Source organism: Thamnophis elegans, chromosome 1 (assembly GCF_009769535.1).
Source record: "Thamnophis elegans isolate rThaEle1 chromosome 1, rThaEle1.pri, whole genome shotgun sequence".
In the NCBI taxonomy this organism is placed as follows: Eukaryota; Metazoa; Chordata; class Lepidosauria; order Squamata; family Colubridae; genus Thamnophis; species Thamnophis elegans.
This window is the reverse complement of record NC_045541.1, coordinates 26,568,275-26,594,643: the sequence shown is the minus strand read 5'-3', so window position 1 is coordinate 26,594,643 and position 26,369 is coordinate 26,568,275. Positions and strand designations below refer to the sequence as shown.

At 38.6% G+C, this 26,369-nt stretch overlaps 1 protein-coding gene across 1 annotated transcript in view; it reads left to right on the top strand.

The window, feature by feature from the left end:
- The window catches only part of MYO3B (myosin IIIB), a 261,296-nt gene that overhangs the window by 186,428 nt on the left and 48,499 nt on the right, over positions 1-26,369 (top strand). Inside the window, 3 exon segments of the mRNA XM_032238384.1 lie at positions 10,523-10,637; positions 22,840-22,897; positions 23,940-24,048. Coding sequence (XP_032094275.1) covers positions 10,523-10,637; positions 22,840-22,897; positions 23,940-24,048 — 282 coding nt within the window.

Genomic DNA, 26,369 nt, shown 5'->3' with positions numbered 1-26,369 from the left:
GCAATGATGCCGAAGCTTTTTGGCTGAAAAGGTTGAAAAGGTCACACGGAAACGTTGCATGCATGCCCTCATCAGGGCGGTGCTTTGGAAAATCCGAACCTCCGGGTACTAGCACACATGAGTGCCCAATGATCAGATGGCCAGCATGCATGCGCAGCCTGGTTTTCAGCATTGCTGCACATGTGAAAGAATCATTCTCCAGAAAAGCCAAACTTCTGGGTTGTGGCGCACATGCGCACCCGGCAATCAGCTGGCCGGCATGCATGCGCACACCAGGTTTTGATACTGCTGTGCATGCGAAGGACAGCTAGTCATCACACACACAGGGGCACCAGAAACCTAGAAGACAAACAAGCAAGGCCGTGCGTACCAGATGACATGACTTCATGTGCCACTTTGGGCACGCATGCCATAGGTTTGCCATCATGGGCCTATAGAAAGCACTAAAAAACTGCATATGAAATTCCATCAGAGTACTTTTGTTCTAACTCATGTTATAAAGAGTTATTTCTATTGCTTCAGTGGGAGAGCTGACTCTGAGTGTCAAATCCCTCTTCCTGAAAAATGTTTGGTTGGATACTGTCTACGCTGTGTTTCTGAATCTCTCCATTAAAATCTTTGTTCCTTCTAACCGTATTGGCCATTTTCAGGATATTATTACTCCAGCAATGTGCATCTCAGCTGTTATATTAACAGTGTTTGATGCTATAGAAACCCCACCGTGGAAAACGCCTACAAAATGTGATCAGGGTTATAACCTAGCCTGCGGGCTTTTGTTTCCCTGAAGAGTTTTGGTTTACTGCCAAGGCATTCGAAGAGTCATCAAATGTAATATCAGTGTCTCTTTAAAAAGAAGGAGTTTAAAAGAGGAAGAAGGAAACCAGAGTGGGAGGAGAAAAGGTGGTCTTGAAATTTAGGAAGCCCTTGGCTTACATGTTTTTACGCAGCTCATGCTGAAATTTGTTTTCCTTTCATCTCTTTCCCAGTAAAAGCAGCAGTGAGGTTTATCCCTTTAGCTTCCTCAGAACTTCCTTTCAGAATTCCCAATCTATTACAGCACATTCACATACCAGAAACAAGATGCCTTTTCATGCTGTCAACCTTTTTCATCTGAAATGTAAATTAATTCTTGCCTTGACAGAGATCAAAGTAGGGGTATTAACCTTATTGGACCCTTTCTCCATCAGGATCTGTTCCAAAGACTCTAGGAGGCTGCTGCTGTTGGTGTCTGAGAGGAGAATGCAGCCTTCAGTGTTATCTATGGCCCACTTCCAGGCAGCCCTGTTGTCTACAAGTCACCATTTCAAAAGCAGTAGTTTCTTTTGTAAATGACCTTATCATTACTTTATACTGTGCGAAGGGAAAGAGGAAAGGGGGGGGGGAGTGCTTTGCCTGAATAATTCTTCCAGGATTAGCCTGCTCATTTTAATTGTGGGGGCGGAGGAGGCTACATTCAGAATTCAGAATATTCTTTGAATGGTTTTGACAGCAAGAGATCGGAGGCCGGATAGAAAGTCTTGTTCAGGTTGTTTATTTTTCAGCAAGGCAGTCTTTAGAGATAGGCCGCATTTGCATTTTGAAAATAAATAGATTCTCAAATACACAAGTGGCTAGGGGAGCAGTTGAAGAGACATTGATAAAACGCGGAAGGAAAAAAAAGTAAATGTGTTCTAAGAGAGGGGAGGGGAAAGGCTTCCATGTTAGCTGCCTTGGGGGCTCCACAGCAGAGTTGAAAGGTGGGATAGAAATATTTTAATAAATGTAGAAACCAGAGTACCTCAGAAATAAGTTTATTGTCGAGTTGAGTTGGAAAACTGATATTATAATTTGAAATTTAATTGGATTTATTTAAGTTGTGAAATCAGATATGCCCCCAGGATAAATTATATGAACCCATCACTGCTTTACCTTATGTACTGCTTAACTTTAGTGAAGTATTTTTTCCTCTTTTTTAAAGCTAAACAGTGGGAAAAATTCCTATTTCTCTTAAAATGAAAAAAAAAAACAACACCCAACCCCAGGTTAAAAAATGGACCTACTCTCTCCAGGTACATCATATCATTATCATATCCCAAGGTCATTAGCCCCTCAATCGTTTTTGAAAAGTGCAGCTCATAGTAGCAAAAACATTGTTCCCTTTAGTTCAACAATTTTAATCAGGAAGATAAAGTAATCCAAATGCTTAATTCTCTTTGTTTTCTCATTCCTAGTTCCTACAACATAATCATATTTTTACACTTTTTATTATTAAAAAGTTTAGGTGATTAGTTTTAATTCCACTTAATTTATTTTGCATTCTGGAAATCACATTTGTTTCATTGGTCTGTATAATACCAACAAAGTAATAGCTAAGAACCAGAAGTCAAGGATGATCATGTTCCCCCTCCCCCCCCATTATCCACAGGATTCCCATCTTGGTGTCATCCAGTTGTGTTGAATTAGCCAAGAATTGTTGTGTTGACTATGAGATCTGCAAAGCATGAAGTCGCTTTATAATTTCTCTAACTGGATGAGTTTCTATATCCATTTAAAGAATTTGAGGAACCTTTTAAGACAATTGAAAATACCCCGCTTCAGATCATAAGGCAACTTTTAAAAACTTTTATGTTATATTTAGGAATATTGATAAATTTTCCTAAAACATTGTAGATTTGCCATAGCTTTTTAAAACACATTAATGGTCTATTGATGTTCAGTTAAGTTATTATTTCCAAATATTTGATTCCTTCATTTAAAAAAAAAATCTTCTCTTTGATCAAGTAACCTTTGAGGAATCTTATAAAGACTACAACAATAAAAGGATAAAATAGAAAGCAAAAAAGGCAAGTGATAGTAGTATAATAAAAGATGCAATTCTGTTTTATTTAAAGTTTTAACAAACGAAATAGGTTTTACCTATTGCTTACGAGAAACTAAAAACAAAATTTTATCACATGAATAGGTTTGGGGATTAGGTTCCATTGTTAGAATGCAGCATCAGAAAAATACAGGCTTCTGTTGAGTATTTGATATATGCTGCAGTCTGCCAAAGAAGGCAATGCTTATCCTTCTCTAGTCCCAATCTCAAAAACAGGATTTTAAATAGTCATCCAGAAGCAAACTGTCAAGAACTCTTGTTGGTCTAAAGAAAATATGCATTAGAACAGGGATGTCATACTCGATTTCATTGAGGGCCACATTAGGATTGTGTTTGACCCGAGAGGGGGGAATTGACATCACTTGGCCTGCCCGGGCTCCGTTTTTGGCCGCAACCATGAAAACAGAGCCTGGGTGCCTACTTGGGCTCCATTTTCTATGGCAGAGGGCTTCAGGATATTGTTGCAGCCAAAAACGAAGCCTCTGAGGTAGTGGTGGGATTCAACCAGTTCGCACATTGCCGTTGTAAGTTCGAACGGTCATTAAACAAATTCTGGGAGTTGAAGTCTGTGAATCTTCAAGTGGCTAAGGTTGGACACCGTGGTTGGCTGTGGAATTCTGGGAGTTGAAGTCCACGAGTCTTAAAGTGGCCAAGGTTGGACACTCCTGTTGGCTGGGGAATTCTGGGAGTTGAAGTCCATGAGTCTTCAAGTTCCCAAAGTTGGCCATGCCTGGTCTAGGATCTCCACCTGGAGCAGCAGGGCTGGACTAGAGGAGAACCGGTTGTTAAATTTCTGAGCAGTTTGGTGAACTGGTTGTTGGAAGAAATCATTAGGGCAGAGAACTGATTGTTAAACTATTTGAATCCCACCTCTACTCGGAGGGCTGTGCATGACCCTCCCAAGCTCCTTTTTTGCTGGCAGAGGCATTGTGGACCACTTGTTTGCTGTTTCCAGGGCAGCTCTGTGAGCTAGATCTAAGCACCCCGTGGATTTGATGCCCCTGCATTAGCAGAAAATAAAGGCTGCCCACTCAGAAGTTGGTCCTTGGAGTTGCCAGCGTAATTGTTTCCCATAAAGCTATGGGCCTGCCCTCTACAAATAAGAGTGCCTATTGTAGGGGATGAAGAAAAATCAAGACAGTGACTACAATCATAAGGTGGAAACCAACTGCCTTTTTATGTGGAGCGCAATATCATTTTCACAAGAGTATTGCCAGTCTAGGGACTCCCATTCCCCTTTGTAATGCATAATTCTCTATTTATTGGTTAAAGCTCATGATGTTTTATTTACTATTTCTCTATTAAAATAATTTTTAATGTTATTTTTGTCTTCCAAGGAATTAGCTACCCCAATGCCCCACCCAACATTGTATCATATGCAAACTGAATAAGCATTCCCTCTACTTCTTCTCACTTGTCATTAATAAAAATGAAAAAGAAAGAACCCCGGACTGAATTTCATTGCATACCACTAATGAGCAATAGGTATATAATTTTTGAAACAGTTTTGTATCCACTTAATTGCCATGCCTCATGTTTAATTAGAAATTAGAAACTCATGAAGTACTTTGTCAAATCAAAATATAATATATATTCCATCATGTATTAAGGAAGATAGCTTATTTTTAAAAAGGAGTAAGACTATTCTATAACGGCAGATGAATCCGTGCTGATTTTTGGTAATTACTCCATTGTTTTCAAAGTACTTAAAAACATTTTTATGATTGTCTCTGAAATATCAACATAAAACTAACCAGCCAGTTTTATATCCCTTTGTTAAAGGGAATAAAGAAAAACATTTTAGTTGTCCAGTCATCTCTTACCTATTTGTTCTTTCCAAATATGTCTAAGGTATATTACTTGGCCTATCGCTCACTGGAACATTGTTTATTGTAACGCAGAATAGGAAGATTCTGCCTAACCATGGGGTTGGACTAGAACCGTGAGGACGAACCTATGACACGTATGCCACAGGTGGCACGCGGAGCCATTTCTGAGGGCATGCAAGATGTTGCCCTGTCAGCTCCAGCGCTCATGTGCACACTAGCCAGCTGATTTTCAGCCTTGATTTTCGTCCGTTTTTCACCCGCCGGATGGAGAAAAATGGCCCAACAGGCAACCCAGAAGTCTGTTCCCAAACTTCTGGTTTGTGTGTTGGACGGTTTCCTAGAAAGCCTCTGGATCCTGGGGAGGGTGAAAAACAGACCTACCAGGGCCACCAGAAGTCAGAAAATAGGTCATTTCTGGCCTCCGGAGGGGTGAGGGAAGCCATTTTCACCCTCCCCAGGCTCCTAGAAAGCCGTGAGCGCATGTGCAGGGCAGTGTGTGGAGGGGGGGGTCATTCATGCATGTGTAGTGGCCACAGTGCGGGGGGGGCATTTAATTAAGGAGGTGGGCACGCAAGCATGCACAATAGCACGCACACGCATATTTTTAACACTTGAGGCAAAAAAGGTTTGCCATCACTGGACTAAAAGACCTCTAAGGTCCCTTCCAACTCTGTTATTCTGTTCTGTTCTGTAAGATAAATGGCCCACTTTTTCCCATCAAATTTAAGCCACATTGTGGACAATGTGCACATTGTGACACATTTTATACATTTTATAATTTTTTAGGAACTGTGCTACAGTGGAGTCCTTGGTGCTCTCTGACCTTGATTGTTTTCTTGCAGATGTTCATTGCAATGATGATGCTACCTAGTTTGGCAAAGAAACATCTGCAAGAAAACAACCAACAACCACCCCATAGTTCAACCCTGAGCTACATGTATTCTCTTCTATAGGATATGTAATACAACTTGCTTTTTGTATGTGAAAGGCTGTTTCTCAGCTAGAATTCAGTTCTGTCTCTACTAATGCTTGTTTTGAAATTATAGCTAAAGCTAGACTTTCTGGATGAATCCTCAACCATGTTAATTCTCACTGATAAGTTTGTTTCCCCTTAAAAGAAGGTCATAGTCTTAATCTGAGTCATTGGAGCTCAGTTCTTGACATATTGGGTCATAAGATATTGGAGCATGTATTATTTTATTTTATTTTAGTATATTATTGTATATTTTATTCATTAAACATGAAACTCCGCCAACTGAACATTCAAAAATGCCTTAAAAATACCAGTGACTGGTGCTAATGGTTGATACAGTTTGCTGCCAGTGTCCTAGGTATCAACCAAGTACCTTCTTAAATATAAAATATAAGATGTTCTGAGTAGCACAGTTTTTTGCAGTTCCGCTGGTGTTATTGCAGGAAGCTGCAATTTGTTGATGTATCTTGTAAAATTCTTGGACATGGTGCCAAGTGCCCCAATGACAATGGGTATCACTTACATGCTTCATCCATAGCTGTGTAGTTTCAATGGCCAGGTCGCAATATTTCATGATTTTTTTCTAGTTCTTTTTCTTCAACTCTGGCATCTCCAAGAACAGCAATATCAATAAACTATACACTTTGGCCCTCTACAACTGTGATATTGGGTATGTTGTGCTCCAAATGACGATCCGTTTGTATTCGAAAGTCCCACAAGATCTTCACGTTTTCAATAACTTTTTCCACTTTATGTTCCCATGACTTTCTGGATACAGGTAAATCATATTTTTTACATAATGGCCAGTGGATTAATTTAGCAACTTGGTCATGTCTACTTTTGTAATCAGTTTGTGCGATTTTGCTGCATTCACATATTAAATGTGAAACAGTTTTGACTTTGTTATTGTAAAGTCGGCAGTTTGGGTTGTCAGTGGATTTTTGTATCTTCGCTTTCATGGCATTAGTTTGTAGTGCTTGTTCTTGAGCAGCCAGTATTAAACCTTCCGTTTCTTTCTTGATAGTTCCCATCTTAAGCCATGTCCACGTGAAGTTGTCGTCACATTTTCCTTCAATGTTTTTCAAGTGCTGTCCATGCAAAGGTTTGGTTTTCCATCGATTTAATCTGTCATCCAGCTGTTTTTCTTTATATTCTGCCTTTGTTTCTGTTGTTTTTATGCTGTTCTCCATTTTCACAGTCTGCAGCAATTTTTCTGTACTTTGGTTCACATAATCATTCAAACTTCGTTTTTCTTCTTCTACAGTTTGATGGATTTGCAATAGCCCCCTGTCCCCTATTTTTCTTGGCAGGTACAACTGTCACTTCGTGGATGTAAAGCATGGTACATATTCAAAAGTTTGCGTGTTTTCCGGTCCAAGTTTTCCAGTTCAGCCAGTCCAGTTGATGATTCCAGCTGAGTAGTGTATCACTGGAACTGCCCATGTATGGCTTTAATTATGTTTCCAGTATGCAGCTTTGATTTTAATATTTTGCGGACCCTTCTGATGTATTTCTTTTGTGTTGACTCTGACTTTTCCATTCAAGATGTTATCTGCTTCCAATATGCCTAGGTACTTGTAACCATCATCCTTTACTAATGCTTTCACTATATTTCCATTTCCCAGTTCTATTCCTTCTGTTTTTTCTATTGTTCCTCACTGCATGGATTATAAAGCACATTTTTCAAGCACAAAGTTCATTTTGATGTCACTGCTGAACAGTTGAACTGTGTTGAGTATTGATTTAAGTTCAGTGGGGCTTTTCACATACATTTTAAAGTCATCCATGTATAGTAGATGGTTTATCTTGCCACGATGGCTTGAGATTTGGTATCCCAATTTTGTGTTTCATAGGATTATTGTCAGTGGAATTAATGCAATGTTGAACAGTAGTGGTGAAAGTGAATCCCCTTGGAAGATTCCTCATCTGATGTTGACTTCACCAATGTTCTCCCCATTTGTTGTTAGAACTGTTTTCCATTTTTGCATATTTGCTTTCAAAAATGTACAGATATTTTTGCTGATTCCAAAGTTTTCCAGACAGGTGTTAATCCAGCTGTGGGGTAATGAGTCAAATGCCTTCTTGTAATCAATCCACACCATATTTAAATTTGTTTTTCTTCGTTTTACATTTTTAGTACCATTTTGTCTATGAGCAGCTGATATTTTGTTCCTCTTGATTTTTTATAATTTCCTTTTTGTTCTATTGGATACAAACTGTTTTCCATCAGATGATTGAATACTGAATTTGCCAGTATCCTTGTAATTAGTATATTATTATTATTGTTGTTGTTGTTATTGTTGCTGCTGTTGTTGTTGTTGTTGTTGTTGTCGTCGTCATCATCATCATCATCATCATATTTCATTTGACTCCTGGTAAGTGCCTGGACAATAGCAATAGCACTTATACTGCTCTATAGTGCTTTACAGCCCTCTCTAAGCGGTTTTACAGAGTCAGCCTATTGCCCCCAACAATCTGGGTCCTCATTTTACTCACCTCGGAAGGAGGGAAGGCTGAGTCAACCTTGAGCCTGTTGGGATATGAACTGCCAAATTGCAGGCAGCCAGCAGGCCGCAGAGGTGGCCTGCATACAGCACTCTAACCACTATGCCACCGAGGCTCTTCAAATCCCTAAAGTTTTCTTGACACGTTTTTTTGAAAGTGGTTTGTTCTTGCTTGTTTCCTAAGACTTGAGAATGAATAAGTGGCCCAAGTTTATCCAGCTTGCTTCATGTCTGAGGCTAAAACTCACCGTCTCCTGGTTTCTAGCTTGATGCCTTAACTGCTACACCAAACTGGCTCTCCCATCAATATTAGCAAGATATTTTGAAAACATATTCCATAGAAATTACTTCTCATCTATATGAACACTATTAAGGATAAAAAATCTTCCTGCACAGAATCTTTGCTATCTAGGCATGTTTGTATTGCCTTACTTCTGACATTAACTTATATGTTATATGTTTAGAAAAACAGTAAGGAGAACCATGTAACTTCTTCATTAGCCTGAAAAAATAGCACCTTCTGCAATACTGACTTTTCTTATGTGATCTTACTTGCCTGCTGAGGTATTGTTCAGAACCATTTCTATAATAATAGATAATAGTAGGTGACAGTGACGTGCAGTCAGGGGAGGCAGGGCCTCACCACTGTCATCATGAAAAGAAAAGAAAATTAAAAGGAAAAAGGCTGAGGTAGTTGCTGCCAGAGTCACAGTGGATGACTCTGCTTAGTGCTTAACTGTTTAAAAAAGCCTCTAAAAAAGTGCCCTCTACAGGAGGAGGCGGGAGAACCACGTGCCTCATTTAGTTTATCTTTATGATCACTCAAGCAGAGTTAAGCAAGGGTTAAAAGCTGAAAAATTCCTTTTGTAGATGAGGCACTTGATTCTCTCACCTCCTCCTGTAGAGGGCACTTTTTTAGAGGCTTTTTTAAACAGTTAAGCAGAGTCATCCATTGGGGACTCTGGCAGCAGCTAATCCAGCCTGACCTCAGCAGCTCTTGCCTTTTTCCTTTTACATTTTTACATTTTCATCATGGCAGACAAGAGCAGAGTTGAAACCCTCTGTGAAACAGCTGGAAAAGGTATGTGGGTCGGAGGGAAGGGGAGGAATTCAAAATTAATGTATTTTGTAAGTAATTGTATTTTTGTAAGTAGTGTGTGTGTGTGTCTGTGTGTGTGTTTTACCCTCCTCTGCTGGCACACAGGCTGGCACCTTTTTTATGTCGGACATAGCGGCAGGGCTTTTGAACATAGCAGCAGGCCAGGGCTTTTGGACATAGCGGCAGAGCGGCTTTTGCCTCTAGCACCTTTTGCCTCTTTCTTGAAAGCAGCTTTTAGCTGCTGTCAAGAAAGAGGTTTTTGGCCGCTCCGGCGCTACGTCCAACATAGAGGCGGGACGCATCCCGCCTCTATGTCGGACATAGTGCCGGAGCGGCCAAAGTCCTTTCTTGACAGCGGCCAAAAGCCGCTTTCTTTCTTTTTGCCTCACCAGCCATAAACCTCACCGCACGTCACTGGTAGGTGACCTGATATCCTCTGCAGTGGTGGGTTGGTCCTAGTTCAGCCCAGTTTGGCTGAACCGATAGCGACAGTGGGAGGCTCCGCCTACCTGCCTGGACACTTCTGCACATGTGTAGAAGCGTCATGAGAGCGCACATGGGAGTGCACCCAAACCAGTAGTGAAAAAATTGGCAACCCACTATTGAACCCCTGGATGCTTTGATATTGAATTGTCATCTATTTCCACAAATTCCTTCACCTCTATGGACAAGAGATTGTAGATGCTAAAGCTCAAAACCTCTGGAGAACAGAAAGTCAGCTGCTCCTATTCTATGTTTCTGCAATTCCTGAAATATGAGTGATTGGAATTAGTTAGAGGTCATATCGATGGCCGTTCTTAGCTCAAACATCACATGCTAAAGTGAGGCTGGTGAAATGGTGCTTTATATTATAGAGAGATAAGTCCTTAATTACTCCTGATTTAAATTCATGAATTTTCTAGAATTCTTTGAAGAAAAGGAGGGATAAACGTATATTAAAACAGATAAAATAAAAAAAAATTGCCCAGTAGATGCTTAGGATGAGTCAAATAAAGGGTGATTCAGTTTTCTCCACCAAAATAGCTTGCTGACAAAATCCATCTGTAGCTATTCTCAAACCAGACCTTTGGCAATGCCATTCATTTGTAATGGTCAGTAAACTTTGTAGCCTAGAGGGTGATTGCAGCCAGAGGCTGCAGAACTGAATCAAATCTGAATTTGTTTCTTTCTAGAAGTTGAACGAAGCGTATTCTGTATGTTGCAAAATGTCAGATAATGCTGCTCCATTTTTAATCTTCTTTTTTGCTAATGCTTGCTTAGCTTTCAGGGGATATTTAACCCGCAAAAATTATAGAAGATGGAAGAATAGTATTGGCTATCAAGCAGATGTGGAATCAGTGGGCTTTGTTTCCAGCCTCAGATATGAAGGAAATGGGTAAGTTTTAATTATTCTGTTCAAAAAGAATCTAGAGAGAAAGTATGTAGAGGGGACATTTTCTTCACTAAATACTACTGTATTTCCCCAAAAATAAGACAGGGTCTTATTTTCTTTAGACACCTGAAATAAGCACTTAGCCTTATTTTTGGGGAGGTCTTATTAAATTTGAGGTGCAGGAGGCGGCAAGCGTGGTCACCTCATGGCTGCTGTTGTGTTGCAATATTTTGAGCCGAGGTGGTGCAGTGGTTAGAGTGCAGTACTTCAGCTGACTGTTATCTGCAGTTCAGCAGTTCACCGGTTCTAATCTCACGCTCAAGGTTGACTCAGCCTTCCATCCTTCCGAGGTGGTTGAAATGAGGACCCAGACTGTGGGGGCGATATGCTGACTCTGTAAACCGCTTAGAGAGGGCTGAAAGCCCTATGAAGCGGTATATAAGTCTAACTGCTATTGCTATTGCTATTTTTGGGGAGGGCTTATTTTCGCACATGCGCTCAAAAGTCTGGTTGGGCTTATTATCCGAGGAGGTCTTATTTTCAGGGAAACAAGATAGTTACCTTGCTGGTAAGACAACTCAGGGTAGGTCCTGAGCAACTATATTCATCATGAGCTGCAATCGGGTACTGTTTTTGAAGGAAGTGTCTATTCATACAATCTTGTGAATAGGATTTGTAGCATTCACATGCTGACGGCTTAGTTTTATACTTTAGATAATGAATCAATCTATGTATTTTTTTATTATAATCACTGACCAGTCAAAAATATGTACAGTATCTATTGTAATAAACAATAATAAAAGCCATCTTCGCAGTATCCTGTTAAAAGCTCAGGATCTAAATCACTTAATATATCTAACCTGGCTCTTGAAATGCCATTTGGTGGACTCAACAAGCCATAGCACAAAATTTGCTAGCATTAAAAAGTAACAGCTGTATGTGTTCTATCAATGAAAAAGGAGTGTAAATACATTCAATCTTCCTGATCTCTGAGTTAAAAATGGAGTATGAGAGACAGAAAGACTTCCACTGAAAAGAGCCATGTGTAGAACATGAGCCACAGTCTACACCTCACTTGAGCCAGAATGTAGCTCTGGCCTCCCATAGGAATGTTAGGATGGTTACCTTTCAAGACTGCCAGAGGCAAAACATTAAGGCAACGTGCTCTAGCTTCTCATTAGATGGTATAATTCTTTCTCCTTGAGAAAAGTTATGTGGTAAGTAACTTGTTATTAGCCTTTTATTCCTTGAGGATTGGAGAATGTGAAAATTCTTCTTCAGCACTCTGTCAAATGTTCCCTCCAAAGCCAGTGCTTGAAATCTTTCCTTAATTTACAGTCTTAAAGGATGAAAAAAAAAACACTTTTACCAAATGGTATCTTCAGGCAAGCTGTTTACAAGCTGCTTCTCATGTGGATCAGTCAAATCTCACCATTTTTCTGGGTCAGACAGACTGTATATTCTAATGATACTCTATAGCACACAGTTGGGCCAAGACATATGGTAAGCAGCATATAAATTATGACCTCTGCCTACAGCTGTTACTGTACCATGGAAATTAATCTTTCCATTAGGGAATGCAGCTTTTAAACAGGCCTCAAAAAACCTTAGTTTTTATTCTCTCTTCTCTCAGTTTCCATACACCGAGTCTCTGCCTGGATCACATATATTTTTTTCTGGCTGCTTCTTAAACCTTATAGAACAGTAGCAAATTTCATATTATGTTTTTGCCTCTAACCCAGAGATGTTTCTATAGATAGAAGCAATTTCTGCTCAATGAACATCAGGCAGTTAATTCTTCCTGCCCTCTTTTCTCAGAGTACCTTCAAAATGTATTCCAGCCGGTAGATCTTGAGCATGTGCAGTGAGGAAAAGTAAAGTTCCAATGCCTGAAAAAGATATGACAGTGAAGCAATCATTGGAGTCTCCTTACAGATATTTAAACAAATCTCTTGTCAGACAAATAACACAGCAGTAGGATCTCCCATTTTTTCCCAATCCCTCCTTTTTCTGGCCAATATGAAGTGAAGTGCTTTTTCCTGTAAGAAGTTTAGAAAATGTTGTATTTGCCTACTATTATTCTTCTCATCCTTCCTATTACCTATCTCCTCCCACTGACGACTATAACCTTGTTGCTTGTATCTTTACAATTTATATTGTTTTATTTGTTTCCTAATATGATTTGATTGCTTATGACCATCACTAAGTGTTGTATCTTATGATTCTTGATGAATGTATTTTCTCCTTTTTATGTACACTGAGAGCATAGGCCCCAAAGACAAATTCCTTGAGTGTCCAATCACACTCGGCCAATAAAGAATTCTATTCTACTCTACTCTACTCTACGCTACTCATGGCAATATTAAATGTGAGTCTAAATTAATTTGGGCTTACTCACTGACAAGAGGGGAGTAGGACTACAGCCTTTTTAAGCATAATTAAATAAGAAGAGCAGAAGCAGAAAATACAGATTACATTTGCAATTTTTTGTCAACTTCGGAAAGACAACAAACATTGCTTCATCTTCATCTTCTCCCATTTTCTGCCCAGCAAAGTACAATATATTACCCAACTATATTGTACGGCATGCCTCAAACATTTACCAAAGAGAGTTAGGCTTATGCACAAATCTCTCTACTATACTCCTAGCCATCTCTCAGGCAAATAATAAACATCTGAACATATCGGTGCAAAGAGGAATCATCTTTAGTGGGACATAATTAGCAAATTCAGTTTAACAGTGTCACGTTACCTTTGCCCTTGAGTGGTCGCAAAAAGATTGCAATTTTAGCCACAGGAGGAAATTTTCCATTGATTAAATTGAGCATCAAAGGGGCATGTGCAGATGAAACCCCCCCCCTGGGTGGAAAACTAAACAGTCTGAAAGGAACAGCATGAAGCTGTCAGTTCACTGGGACTCAGAATGTTTTGAAACAGGAAATCTCTAAGAGTTAGTGATATGGATTGGCAGCTATTCGAGCTGTATTTCAGGATCTTGGTGTGGTCCCTGTAAACCTCCAAAAGTTGCAGCCAGATTGTAATTTTCCTGAGTCAACATGGGGTCATTTATTAAAGACATGATTGGAAAACAATCCTATTAATTTTATTGAAAATAATGATAATCCCATCCTGGCATTATTCATTCATTTTTGACAATCTAAATTGTAAATTCATCTCCTTACAATCTAAATTGATTGAACCCAAGGAACAAAACAGGAAGAAGTCTGGTGAATTGCAGGTTTAGAAGGAAAGTTAGAGTTGCCACACAAGAATTCTAGCAAATATTGTACTTTCAGATAGGGAAATTTATAGGTAGTTGCCAAAACTCTCTTCCTTGTATGTGTGTGTGTGTGTGTGTGTGTTTGTGTGTTGTTATATTCCTTCGCAGTGGAGTGGAGGTTCTTGCATTTTGAATGAAGGCAAGGCAATCTTCATTTATCCATTGTTTTGGCATCTGCTATTCCCTTTATCAGTATGAGAAATATCTCATACAGATGTTACCCTGATATTGGTACTTTATTCTCCATTAATTTGACTCATCCCTTTAAAACTGTTCTATGTGTAAGCAACTTTATCCCATAGCTATTTATTGGGGAAACTCCAGTCTTTTTATATCATGAACATACTGTATCCATCATGAACTTGTCTGCGATATATGAGAGGCCTAGGGCTTTGCATCTCCCACAATCTTACTTCACAACTTAACTTCAGATTCAAGTCTAATTAAAGAGAAAATAATTTTTCTGATTACTCTTTCTGCACCAGGCATAATTTTGCACCCTTCTATAATTCTTCTGTCCCGCTTGCTAATTTTTCTAACCTGGAAACACTAAATATTGTTAACATTTAGCAATAGCAATAGATCTTAGAGTTACATACCACTTCATAGTGCTTTGCAGTACTCTATGAGCAGTTTACGGAGTCGGCATATTGTTCACAACAATCTGAGTCCTCATTCTACCCACCTCGGAAGGATGGAAAGCTGAGTCAACCTTGAGTCACTTCACGATTGAACTCCGGGCTGTGGGCAGAGTTTGCCTGCAACACTGGATTCTAACCACTGCCCCACCAGGGGCCCTTTTAGTTAATGATTACACATTTAGATAATACTTTTAGATTACCTATTCAGAAATTTTCTGAATGGTGTAGATTAGAAGAAATGTTAAATTAGTGAAATCATGAATTATTATTCATGCACTAGAAGTAAAACAAGAAGCAAGAAATATCACAGGACAGCACATACAATTCACATAAAACCAGCAGCAAAATTAAATAGTATAATATTTCTGAAAGAATTAAAATGCCAGGAAACAAAAAGTTCTTTCCTTTGGCACTGAAAAGAAGTATAAAAGAGGGATCTCTGGGGATGATATTATCCAAGAGGAGGCACCACCAGTGAAAGAATTAGAATGGAATGGAATGGAATGGAATAGAATAGAATAGAATAGAATTCTTTAGTGGCCAAGTGTGATTGGACACACAAGGAATTTGTCTTTGGGGCATATGCTCTCAGTGTACATAAAGAAAAATAAAATAGAATACATTCATCAAGAATCATATGATACAACACTTTGTGATAATATGTTACTAATAAGCAATCAAATTATATTAGGAAACAAATAAAACAATATAAATTTTAGGGATACAAACAATATGGTTATAGTCATAAACAGGAAGAGATAGGTAGTAGGAAGGATGAGAGGAATAATAGTAATACAATCTTAGTAGGTAATATGATAGTGTTGTGGAAAATAGTTGTTTAGCAGAGTGATGGCGTTCAGGAAAAAGCTGTCCTTGTGTCTAGTTGTTCCGATGTGCAGTGCCCAATAGCGCCGTTTTGAGGGTAGAAGTTGAAACAATTTACGTCCAGGATGTGAGGGGTCTGTAGATATTGTCACAGCCCTCTTTTTGATTTGTGCAGTCTACATAGATCCTCATTGGAAGGCAGGTTGGAAGCAATGGTTTTTTCTGCAGTTCTAATTATCTGTTGAAGTCTGTATCTATCTTGTTTGGTTGCAAAGCCACACCAGACAATCATAGAAGTGCAGAATGACAGACTCAATAATTCCTCTGTAGAACAGAATCAGCAGTTCTTTGGCAGTTTGAACTTTCTGAGTTGAATTGTAAAAATTACATGTTTTTTGTCACCTGTCATCTTGTTATATGAAGGAAGATCAATAAATAAAGCTTTATTTTCCATTCTATTATTATATTAGTAGTATTTCTTGTTGTGGCTTTTCAATTTGTGTTATATTTGACAGCAATATGTGTACGCATATAGTCTGATAAAGCTTACATCTCTTACAACAACTCACACAACTCTTTTGGGTATCTATCCCAAATCATGCACAGTAAATCAATCCAGTTAAATTTGTTCTTAGTTAAGGTAATTCAATAAATTCATTTCTTATAAATAATTTGTAGCATGTTCTTATAATACTCTTTAAAAGTGCTTATACAATTCTAATTTTATTAGTGGTAATCGTTGTTCATCACTGCCTTTAGGCAGTATCACTTGAGACTTCCCATTAAGTGAAATAAATGACTAAATAAAGCCCCTTTAATGGCCTGTAAGCCGTGATCAGTACAAAGTTTATATCATTTAATTTGTGTTAAAGTAACATGATTTCAACTAAAATATAGGGCATGATTACTTCCTATGAATTTAATATTTTTCTGCCATAATTTGGTGGCAACCTTGAAAGATGTTACCTGGAGATCATATTCAAGCCATTTGTAGTCCTTGAACTTCATGTTTTGTGCCTCTGTGGTAAAGTTCCTGTTTCCTTCTGTAGCAGTTCTTGAATCTCACTCCCTCAGACAGTCTTACTCTTGAATAGCTGCTTGGTTTCCTGCAGTGGATAATATAGTTTGTAGTCACAAGAGGAGACTTTTGCTATGGTTGCTTTTTTTGTTCATGTTGTGTTTCAAAAGCAAAGCAGATGATTTACATTCAGTGATGGCACCATTTATCATTTCAATTTATTCTATGGTATCTCTAAACAAAGTGTTACAATACAGCTCACTGTACCTGTCAAGATCTAGTAGAAGCCTCAACGAACATGATACATTCATAATATGCAGAATCTTTTTCCATATCAGATCAAAGGAAATAGTAGAGCTTGGAGGTTTCTCCCCCTCTCCCCCTCCCGATACAGTTGAAAAGATTGATGAATTGCTTTAAAAAGAAAAAAGAAAATCAGATGCTGTAGATTTCATAATCTTGCTAATAATAAGACTCACAGCACAGTACTACCCAATACCACAATTCATTGTTTAATCATTGATTTACTTTTGTGATATACATACAAAAGTAAAATCCTAATGTAGATTACTTGATTCATACTGTAAAAATTTTGGGGAGGGTCCATACCTCACAATCCTCACAATCCTAAGCATAAATATACTCCACTGAGTTTAGTTAGCTTTTTTTTTGTACTTTACACTGATGGTAACAAATTTAAACAAATCACAAATCAAAATTGTAGATTGTTATTATTATTTAAATGTACATGCTGTCTTTCAGAAAGAGAAGTATATATTGTAATTATTGTGATGATTATTCATCTGTTACTTAGAAGAATTGTTATGAATTGGTTCTTCTTCCAAAATTATCTCACACTTTTCCAGAAGAAGCCCTAATCCTCCAGGACAGATTTTGGATATATGTAAATAGGGTGGAATAAAATTATAAATAGTGAAACAAACAAAAGACAAGAGAAACAAATACTACCTATGTTTACAGATATATTTGTGGCATTTGTGACATTTTAGCAGAGCTGAGCAACTTTCACCCCTCCAGATATTTTGACTTTACAATTCCTATTAACTCTCTGACCAAACCTACTGGTGTTGAAATTTGGTAACTCCTAGAGCCATAGAGCTATATGTTACTCATCCATCCTTTGCAACATATAAGAGGAGAGCCCCTCAAATGGTGATCCTGTAGTCTGGTTTTCATTATTGGAGAAAATTAGTATGAAGGGGAAACAGAAGAAGCAGAAAACAAGAGTCATCTAATGAAGCTGATTAGTAGGAGATTTAAAAGATTTTAAAAAGTACTTCTTTACACACTACGTAAGTACAGGTAGTCCTTCAATATAGCCAGTTGCTTAGTGACCATTACATTATGATAGATTTCCCCCCCCCCAAAAAAAAACCTTACAATCTGATTTTAAAGTTATGATAGCCACACACCCTCTGATAATCTGATTAATGACTGCAACAATTTAACACCATAATTCCAGGCTCAATTACAAGATGATGGGATGGGATGAGAGGAGAGGATTTTATTGTTATTTGTTTACTGCAAGCACACCAGCCCACATTAAAAATAAAATTTTGTTGCCTGCTCTCAAGAAAAAGTGTATATCTACCCAAACACATGCATAGCACACATATACACATGCTATATGCATACAGTACATAAATATATACCTGCAGCATACATACAGACAGATAGAGATAGAGATAGAGATAGAGATAGAGATAGAGATAGAGATAGAGATAGAGATAGAGATAGAGATAGAGACATACACACATACATACATATACGGTATATATTAATCACTCCCCATTTTGAATATATAGTGGAAAGAGATAACTTGAGAGTTCATAAGGTTGATGCTCTATCGAACAAAAGTGTGACTGAATCTAGATGTTCTGGTTTGGATACCACGAAGCCTCCTCCCAGAAGGTAACAAAGAAAACAGGTCGTACATCAAGGACTAAGGGAAAGCAATGGCTCAAGAGGTTAAAACGGTTCAAAAGTGGGTGACTGCAAGTAGATAAATCTATACCACTTTGGTGGGCAACTTCACAGGGATGCAAAAGGAGCCTCCAACTAAGCACCCCCTGGGCAATGGTGATGTCGCTGGCAAATCCTTTCACCACAGAAGCACAGAGTTAAAGTTTTATTACTTTGCTACCATCACAGGGGTGTCCAGAGTTTTGCAGCCCTGAAGTGCTGCTTCCAACACAAAACTATAGTATAAGTTGAGGACTACCTGTAACCTGTGGCTACCAGAAAATGTGATGATGGTCACTAACTTGGATGGCTTTAAAAGTGGATTAGATGAATTAATGAAGGACAGGTCTATAAAAGGCTTCAAGTCTTATGTCAGTGTTAATTTTGGTTGGGTGCACCATACTACCAAACACCAATGGAACAACAGGGGAGTACATTTCCATCTTTTACTTTCAAGCACTACAATAGTGGTTGGCTATTGGGAGAAATAAAATGTTGAATTAAAACAGGCTTCGACCTGATTACACTGGACCGTTCTTATATTTTCAGGCAATCAGTATGTGATTGTTTCAGCTTTATTTCAGCTTTAAGCTGTGTTGCAGACTGAGAGTTCCTGCGTCTTGGACCACAACCTTTATAAACAATGAGACAAAACAGTACAAAAAGCCCTATAGATACAGAGTTCTGAAAGAAGTGATGAAAATATAAAACACTGCATCGGACAATATTTATTTCATCCATTCAGTATATTTTTAAACTTCACAACAATCCCACCAAGTGAGCTAACCCTGTAAAGGACTGTCTTTGGGTGATATGGCAGACCTGAAAAGGTGGTGTATTTTCACAAGCCAAGTATTTGCCCAGTTTTTCTGAATACCATGATTCCCTCACCCCCTTACCACTTCCCTGACAAGCTAAAAGGCCAACAATGAAAGCAGGAAAAATGCTTTAAAACTTGCTCTTTGTAGTTTCCACATGGAGACCGCTTCTGAACTTCATGCTCAATGTGGAAAAGAATAAAACTCTGACATTGGGTTTTACAGTTTAGACTGATAGATCTTTATAGAAATAACTTGTCTATTCTATTATTGTAAAGCAAAAAGTTGTGATTTTATGTTAATGCTTTATTTTATTGTAACAGAGTGAGTCAGAAGTAAATGTCCCCCCTCCCTATTTTTCCTCACTTCTCTTCTCCTTTTCCCGTCCCCCCACTGCTTTTCTATTTACTTTTGTGGTTTATAAATACTCTATAACTCAGTAAAAATGCTTACAAAAAAACCCCTTACTCTTTGTACAGTATATGGTTTACTACCAGATCAGAGCTGCAAAACTCTGTACACTCCTGAGATGATAGCAAAGAAATGAAATTTTAACTTTTAGCTGCCATTTGGTGGTGGTCTATATTTTTTACAGCCCAAATGAAATAGCTGTGATCATTGGTTGAATGGTTGAAACTTAGGGGCCTGGGGCAACAGAGTTGATTTTGACCCCAAAGGAAACGTATCTGTGAAGAGTAACTATTGTTTTATTTTTTTAAAAAATAGCTAAAGAGATCAAAGTAAAAAGATGAAGAAAAGGCCTGCAGATTAAATATGGATTATGAAGTACTTTTCTTACAAAGAAAGAGGCTAAAAAGATTGGAAAAACGACAGTTAAAAGGGATTGGGTTATTACAATATGACGAAAATATGTAAGATTTGGCATGGTAAAAGTGAATATAAGAAATACTGTGTGTTTACCATTGCTTGCATAAGTAGAAATAGAGGCTTGGTCTGCCAAGAAATGTGGTTGATATCAGTCCCATGAAAACTAATTGTTAAAAGGACTTGTCTGTGTATATACCGTATGTATGTTTGTGTATGTACACACAGATATCTTTGGATTAGTTTTTTTCTCTTGGTGACTCCTGGTCAAGTCCCTGCAGTTTCCTTGACAAGGTTTTTCAGAATTTGTCATTGAGAGAACGTGACTAGTGACATCCTACTGGCTTTGTGCTTAAAGTAGACTAGAATTCAGAGTCTCCTGGTTTTTAGCCTAATGCTTTAACCACTACGTCAAACTAGCTCTCTTATATTATTGCACTATTATAATATTATTATGCATTCTTATATTATTGCACTATGAATGCAGAGAGGTAGAGCCAATTATATATCTTTCTTTCATCCAGTTATCTTATATTTGGGGTGGTTGCATGGGAAAGACAATATGATTGGCATCTTCTCCATGAATTTTTAAATAAATACTATAGCACAACAGATCTCATTGCAGTAGGCAAATACATACAGTATAAAGCCTGGGATATTGGAATATTGGTTTTTCATCCTAGGGATACTTCTATTAGGCTGTCTCTGAAAGAAGTTGTGGAAAAGTTATGTACATTCACGGTTGATTTATGTGAACAATTAGTCCTTCATTATTAGACCTAAACACATTTAAGCAGAGACCTAGTTTCATACCTGTTGCCCTCGTTTGGAAAATTATCATGGCCCTGTGAGGCATGAATGAAACATGTGGTCAAGTTATAATGACCCATGAACGCAAGTCAAATGTTTACATAAACCCAGAATGTTTTACACTTGGTAGAGGATGTGTATACATTTATTTATTAAGTTTGTATGCCACCCATCTTGTCCAGATATATGTCCTTTCCCCCACTAAGGATTTGCATGGCTTTCGATTCAAACTGCTAGATGGGCTGGACCTGGGGCAAGGAATGGGAGCCCACTCAAATCCCAAGAGCTTATTTACTAATGTTGTATCAGAACCATTTTCCAGTTTATTGTAGGAATATGTGCTTATCAAGTGTGCAGATGACATAGAGTTGGGAGGGGTGACTATTAACGAAGAGGAGAGAAAAAAGATTTAGACAGGCTTGTGCACGTCAATGGGACAAATGAAAGGGCTACATATAGGATGGAGAAGTTCAGTATTGGCGCTAGTATAAGTGAAAGGCTCTAAGGGCTAGTTGACCACACACCGAACATGAGTCAGCAGTGTGATGTACTGCAAAAAACAAGTGCTATTTTTAAATTTGTGAATAGGAGCATAGAATTCAGAAAAGGGCTGTCCAAATGGTGAAGGATCTGAGAAGAAAAAGATGATTGAATGGAGGATATGGTTTTTTTTCCTTTTTTTAAATCTAGCAGAGGTTCCTAAATCTGAATTGTAATGGAAAATAGCTTTTCAGCTGGTCCTATAATCTCCCTTTCTCATTGCTGAGACTGTACACTATGCTAGACCAAGAATGTAAAAAACTCTACCCCCATGGACTGAGGATGGCTTACAAGTAGTGTTTGTCATTCCCCAAGCAACCTATATATCTTGGCCATATGGCAGCATGTTAGGGGCAGTATTAGGCGGCAAAAACATTTTATTTGTCCCTTAAAATCTCATGCCCAGATTGGTTCCAGCTCTCCTGAACTTTTAGACTGCAGTTTTCAATATGTTGACAAGAGTGAATAGTCTTGTCTTTGATCGGATAAGTTGTCTGCACCTCAAAGCTAAGTTATACTTCTGATGGGGTTGTGCCTTATGCTTGATGGATTTAGAGCATTGAAAATCTTGACGTATGGTTTAGTATTCTATGTGAAGCAGGTCATTACTGACTTCCTCAGGAAACTTATATGTGAACCCCAGTGTTTGAATCTACTTCATTGTTAGGTGCGTAGTGTGAGTGAAAAAGATAACATGATGTTCTCTTTTTGAATGATAGAGTCCATGAATCACAGGGGAGCCAAGGTCAGTCTGAATGATTGTAAAGCTAAAGTTTTAACGTGATTTTTAGCAACGCAATGGCAATTACAGTATTTTCAACATTACTGTATCTGTAAATAAAAAATATAATGGTGTTTATTACGGTATAAGTTCCAGATAGTTTCACAGCCAGTGTGTGTGTGTGTGTGTTTGTGTGTGTGTGTAGGGAAGGATTCTTTTGTGTCCTCTGGAATTAGTTAGCAGATAATATGTAACTGTGAGATTTCATGTAGTGAATGAAATGAGAGCAAAGGACAGAACAGCTTGACTTCCCCAACCTTTGTGATTTTTTTGGGGGGGGGGGGGAGCAGGTGTCTGCTGAAGAGGCCAGCTAGAAAAGACAATTTCTTACAAAAGTGACTTCTTTCTTTGATAGCCGGTGAGAATAGAAATATGTAAATGAGAAAATCTGAAAGCAGACACAACTTCCCCTTTTGCTTTGTGGCCATTTTCTTTTCTTTTGTGTTTCTTTAAATTTATAGCAGAAAATCCCACACATAGTTGTCACTTTTGAAAATATCCCTCAAAGAAAAGAAATAAATGTAACATCTCGAAGTAAAATCTTTAGAAATATAATAGCTACAGTATATGTTGTGAGAAGTTATTATCAGGGGATTAAACTTAAAGGGAATACAGGAATCAGAAGGGAAATGACATAGAAGTTAATGCTGGCTTTAAAAAAATAACATTTTTTTCTTGTTTCAGAGAGAAAAATAGCAGTTTTCCTGAAAAACAGTGCTTTCTTGAAAAACAAACAAGCAAGGTATTGTGACATTCACTCTAAAATGATATACGATCCCTAAATCTACAGTTCAGAAGCATGTTCACAATTACTTGGCACAACTATCAGAATATGAAACCATTAGGAATATTTTCAAGTCTTGGAGACAAAGCTCTGCTCGCTAAGAACTTTTGTTCTGTAGAAAGACAGGGAGGTACAAGTGAACAACGGAATCAAAAGGCTGGAAATCTGCTGCTGTGAATAAATGTTAGCTGGTCCCTGAGGTGATTTGTCTGCGCACTTCACTTTCTACAGATGTGAGATCCTCTCTTTTTTTTTTCACAAGGACCTGAGGTTCTTTGGTAGCACTTTGATATCCTGTTTGAATTCAATATGTGAAATGGAGGAGTCGCTCTGTGACTGGGAGCACAGCCGTCTTTGAAGTCTGATCCAATTTTTGCTGCTTACCATTTGATGTTGCAAGGATGAAATGAAGAAAATGTACAGTTTTTGCCAGTAGCTCTGCTGAGCATATGTAAGATTAAAAAAACAAAATCCCTTGGATGATGTACTTAGAAATGTTAAGCAGATTAATACCTTCCTATAGCTTTTTTTTTACTTCTAAAGATACAAATTAACTTTGAGCAAAAATCAGCATATATCATATGCCATTATTCACAGTTTTTCTGTGCCAGAGAGGGAAACAGGTAGAAGGAAGAACAAAAAAAAAAAAAAAAAAGGACAGCTACTGAGGAAATTCACTGGGCTTGGCCCACTCAAATGTAGACTCAACAGAACTGGATTGACTAGAGAGAATTCTAAGGTACTATTAACTATTAAGTTCCCTGGCTGAATCCCTCCAAATTGGATAGACATGTCAGTTGAGAGTTGTGGTTGAATACATCTGGAGGCATCAGTTTAGGGAAGACTGTCTCCAATCTAGCACTGAAACTTGCCAAAGACCATTCAGAATATTAAATATAATTCAGTTGTAAAATATATGTGCATGTCTTGATGACTACAAAGTTGGATTAAAAAACAACTCTTTTCTTCTTCCTTTTTCCTTTCCTTTTTCCTTTTCAAGATTTTAGCTGAAACTTCAGCATCCCTGGCCATTCTGAGACATTCAGACCAAGTGAAAGATTTGCAACCTTTCTGCTACACCCGTTTAGCTGCAGATCATCAGCTCTCTTGTCCACAAAGACCACTGGAAAGTCAAGGTAGGAAATGTATAGAAAGGCATAGTTGTTAACATATACTTTTTCTTATGTTAAAAAAAAATTACAATTCTCTAAAAGGACCAAAAACAGATAGACAACAGATTCAGAAGGAGTCGGGTTATCCTGTCAATCTTTTTCTCCTTAATTTTAAATAATACAAATTAATTACAAAAGCCATCTACTCCGTCTTTCCCTATTGCATGCATGGACATTGTCAGCTAATGATGTTATTTTATAAGGTAAAAGGTAAAAGTTCCCCTCGCACATATGTGGTAGTTATTCCCGACTCTAGGGGGCAGTGCTCATCTCCATTTCAAAGCTGAAGAGCCAGTGCTGTCTGAAGACGTCTCCATGGTCATGTGGCCGGCATGACTAAATGCTGAAGGCGCACGGAATGCCGTTACCTTCTCACCAAAGGTGGTTCCTATTTTTTCTACTTGCATTTTCACGTGCTGTGCTTTCAAAGTGCTAGGTTGGCAGAAGCTAGGACAGGTAACGGGAGCACTCGGGATTCAAACAGGGAGCACTCAGGGTTTGAACAAGGAGCACTAGGGATTCGAACAGTAAACAGGATTGCTAGGGTTTCAAACAGGGAGCGCTAGGGATTTGAACAGTAAACAGGGGTGCTAGGGATTCAAAAGGGAGTGCTAGGGATTCGAACAGTAAATCTCAAGGATTTATATTTTAGATACACCTTTGGGACTATCTATTCCTGTTCATTCTCACTTCTGCCTACATAACATTTGCAGAATCACATTCAGATCCCGTAAGTCTATGCAAGAGAAATCTGGAAACAATTATATGAGGATGGTTGGCAGCTAAGATAAAATGATGTTGAATCAAACAAGTTAGATACACTTTGTCTGCAAGCCAAAACAAAAATCAAGGTGTGAAGAATGGTCTGTATGTAAAAGAATTAGTCTGATGGCTTGTGAGAAAAGAAGCAAGAGTAATATGAAGGACTACATGGGCTTTATACAGAAGAGCAGAGAAAGGCTAAGTAAAGTTAGCCACGGACAAAACAGTTCTGTATTGGTTTGACTGCTTTCTCTAAGGCCGGTCCCAATTGGTGTTAATAGGGAGTAAAAGACCCAGTTCACTGCCGCTGTTTTATGGTGTGCAACAAGGCTTGGTACTCTCCATTCCTTTTTAAAATCTACATGAAGCTTCTCAGTGAGATCATCCTTCACCATGGATTGAAGTATCTCCAGTATAATCAACTTTATATCTCCACTCCTGGTGACACAAGTAATGCTGTTGCTGTGCCTTTCACAGTGCCTGGAGGCTATGGGAGCCTGGATGGGGGACAACAGTCTTCAACTGAACCTTGGAAAGACCGAATGGCTTTGGGTGGATGGAGCTGCAAGATCTGAGACTTTGACATCTTTATTTCTAGGTGGGGTGGCACTACCCCAGGCAGGCCCAGTCCACAAACTAGGGGGGGGGGTTTCTCCTGGATTTGCGACTCTTGCTTGAAGAGCAGGTAATAGGTGCAGCTAGGAGAGCATTCACACAACTCTAGGTTGTGCACCAGTTGCAGCCTTTCCTGGATCAGGCATTGCTGTGCTCAGTCATTCAAGCCCTAATCATCCCACATCTGGACTATTATGATGTGGTTTACATGGGGATACCCTTGAAGATGATTGAATGAGATGTGGTGGGGAAGTGGTTGAAATGCAGTATTGCAGGCTAATTAAGCTAATTAAGCCAGCAGTTCAATCCTCACCAACTCTAGGTTGACTCAACCTTCCATCCTTCCGAGGTGGGTAAAATGAGGACCCAGATTGCTGGGAGCAAGATGCTGACTTTCTAAACCGCTTAGTGAGGGCTGTAAAGCACCATGGAGTGGTATATAAGACTAAGTGCTATTGCTATTTGGAAGCTAGAACTGGTGCAGAATGTGTCAGCACAGACAGTCTTTGGGGCCTCTACAGTGAACCATGTTATACTGCTTTTCCATGAGTGACTTTGGCTGCCGATTCCCTCCGGATGCTATTCAAAGTGTTGGTTATCACCTTTAAAACCCTACAGGGACTGGCCTGCCCCACCCAGGCCAACAGAGGAGGCATGGTAGCTAATTTAAGATATACATGTGAGAAGAGAGTCATTTCTTGTTATTGGTAAATAATGGGAGTCAGAAATCCTTGCTCTAGTGCAGATGGCCCAGAGGCTTAGTAATAAATCCAGATCATTTTTTTGTCCTGTCCATGATGACAATATTTTAATACGTCTGAAATATCAAACCTATACCAGGAAGGGAACAATAGGTGAAAGCAATCTATCCAAAACAACAT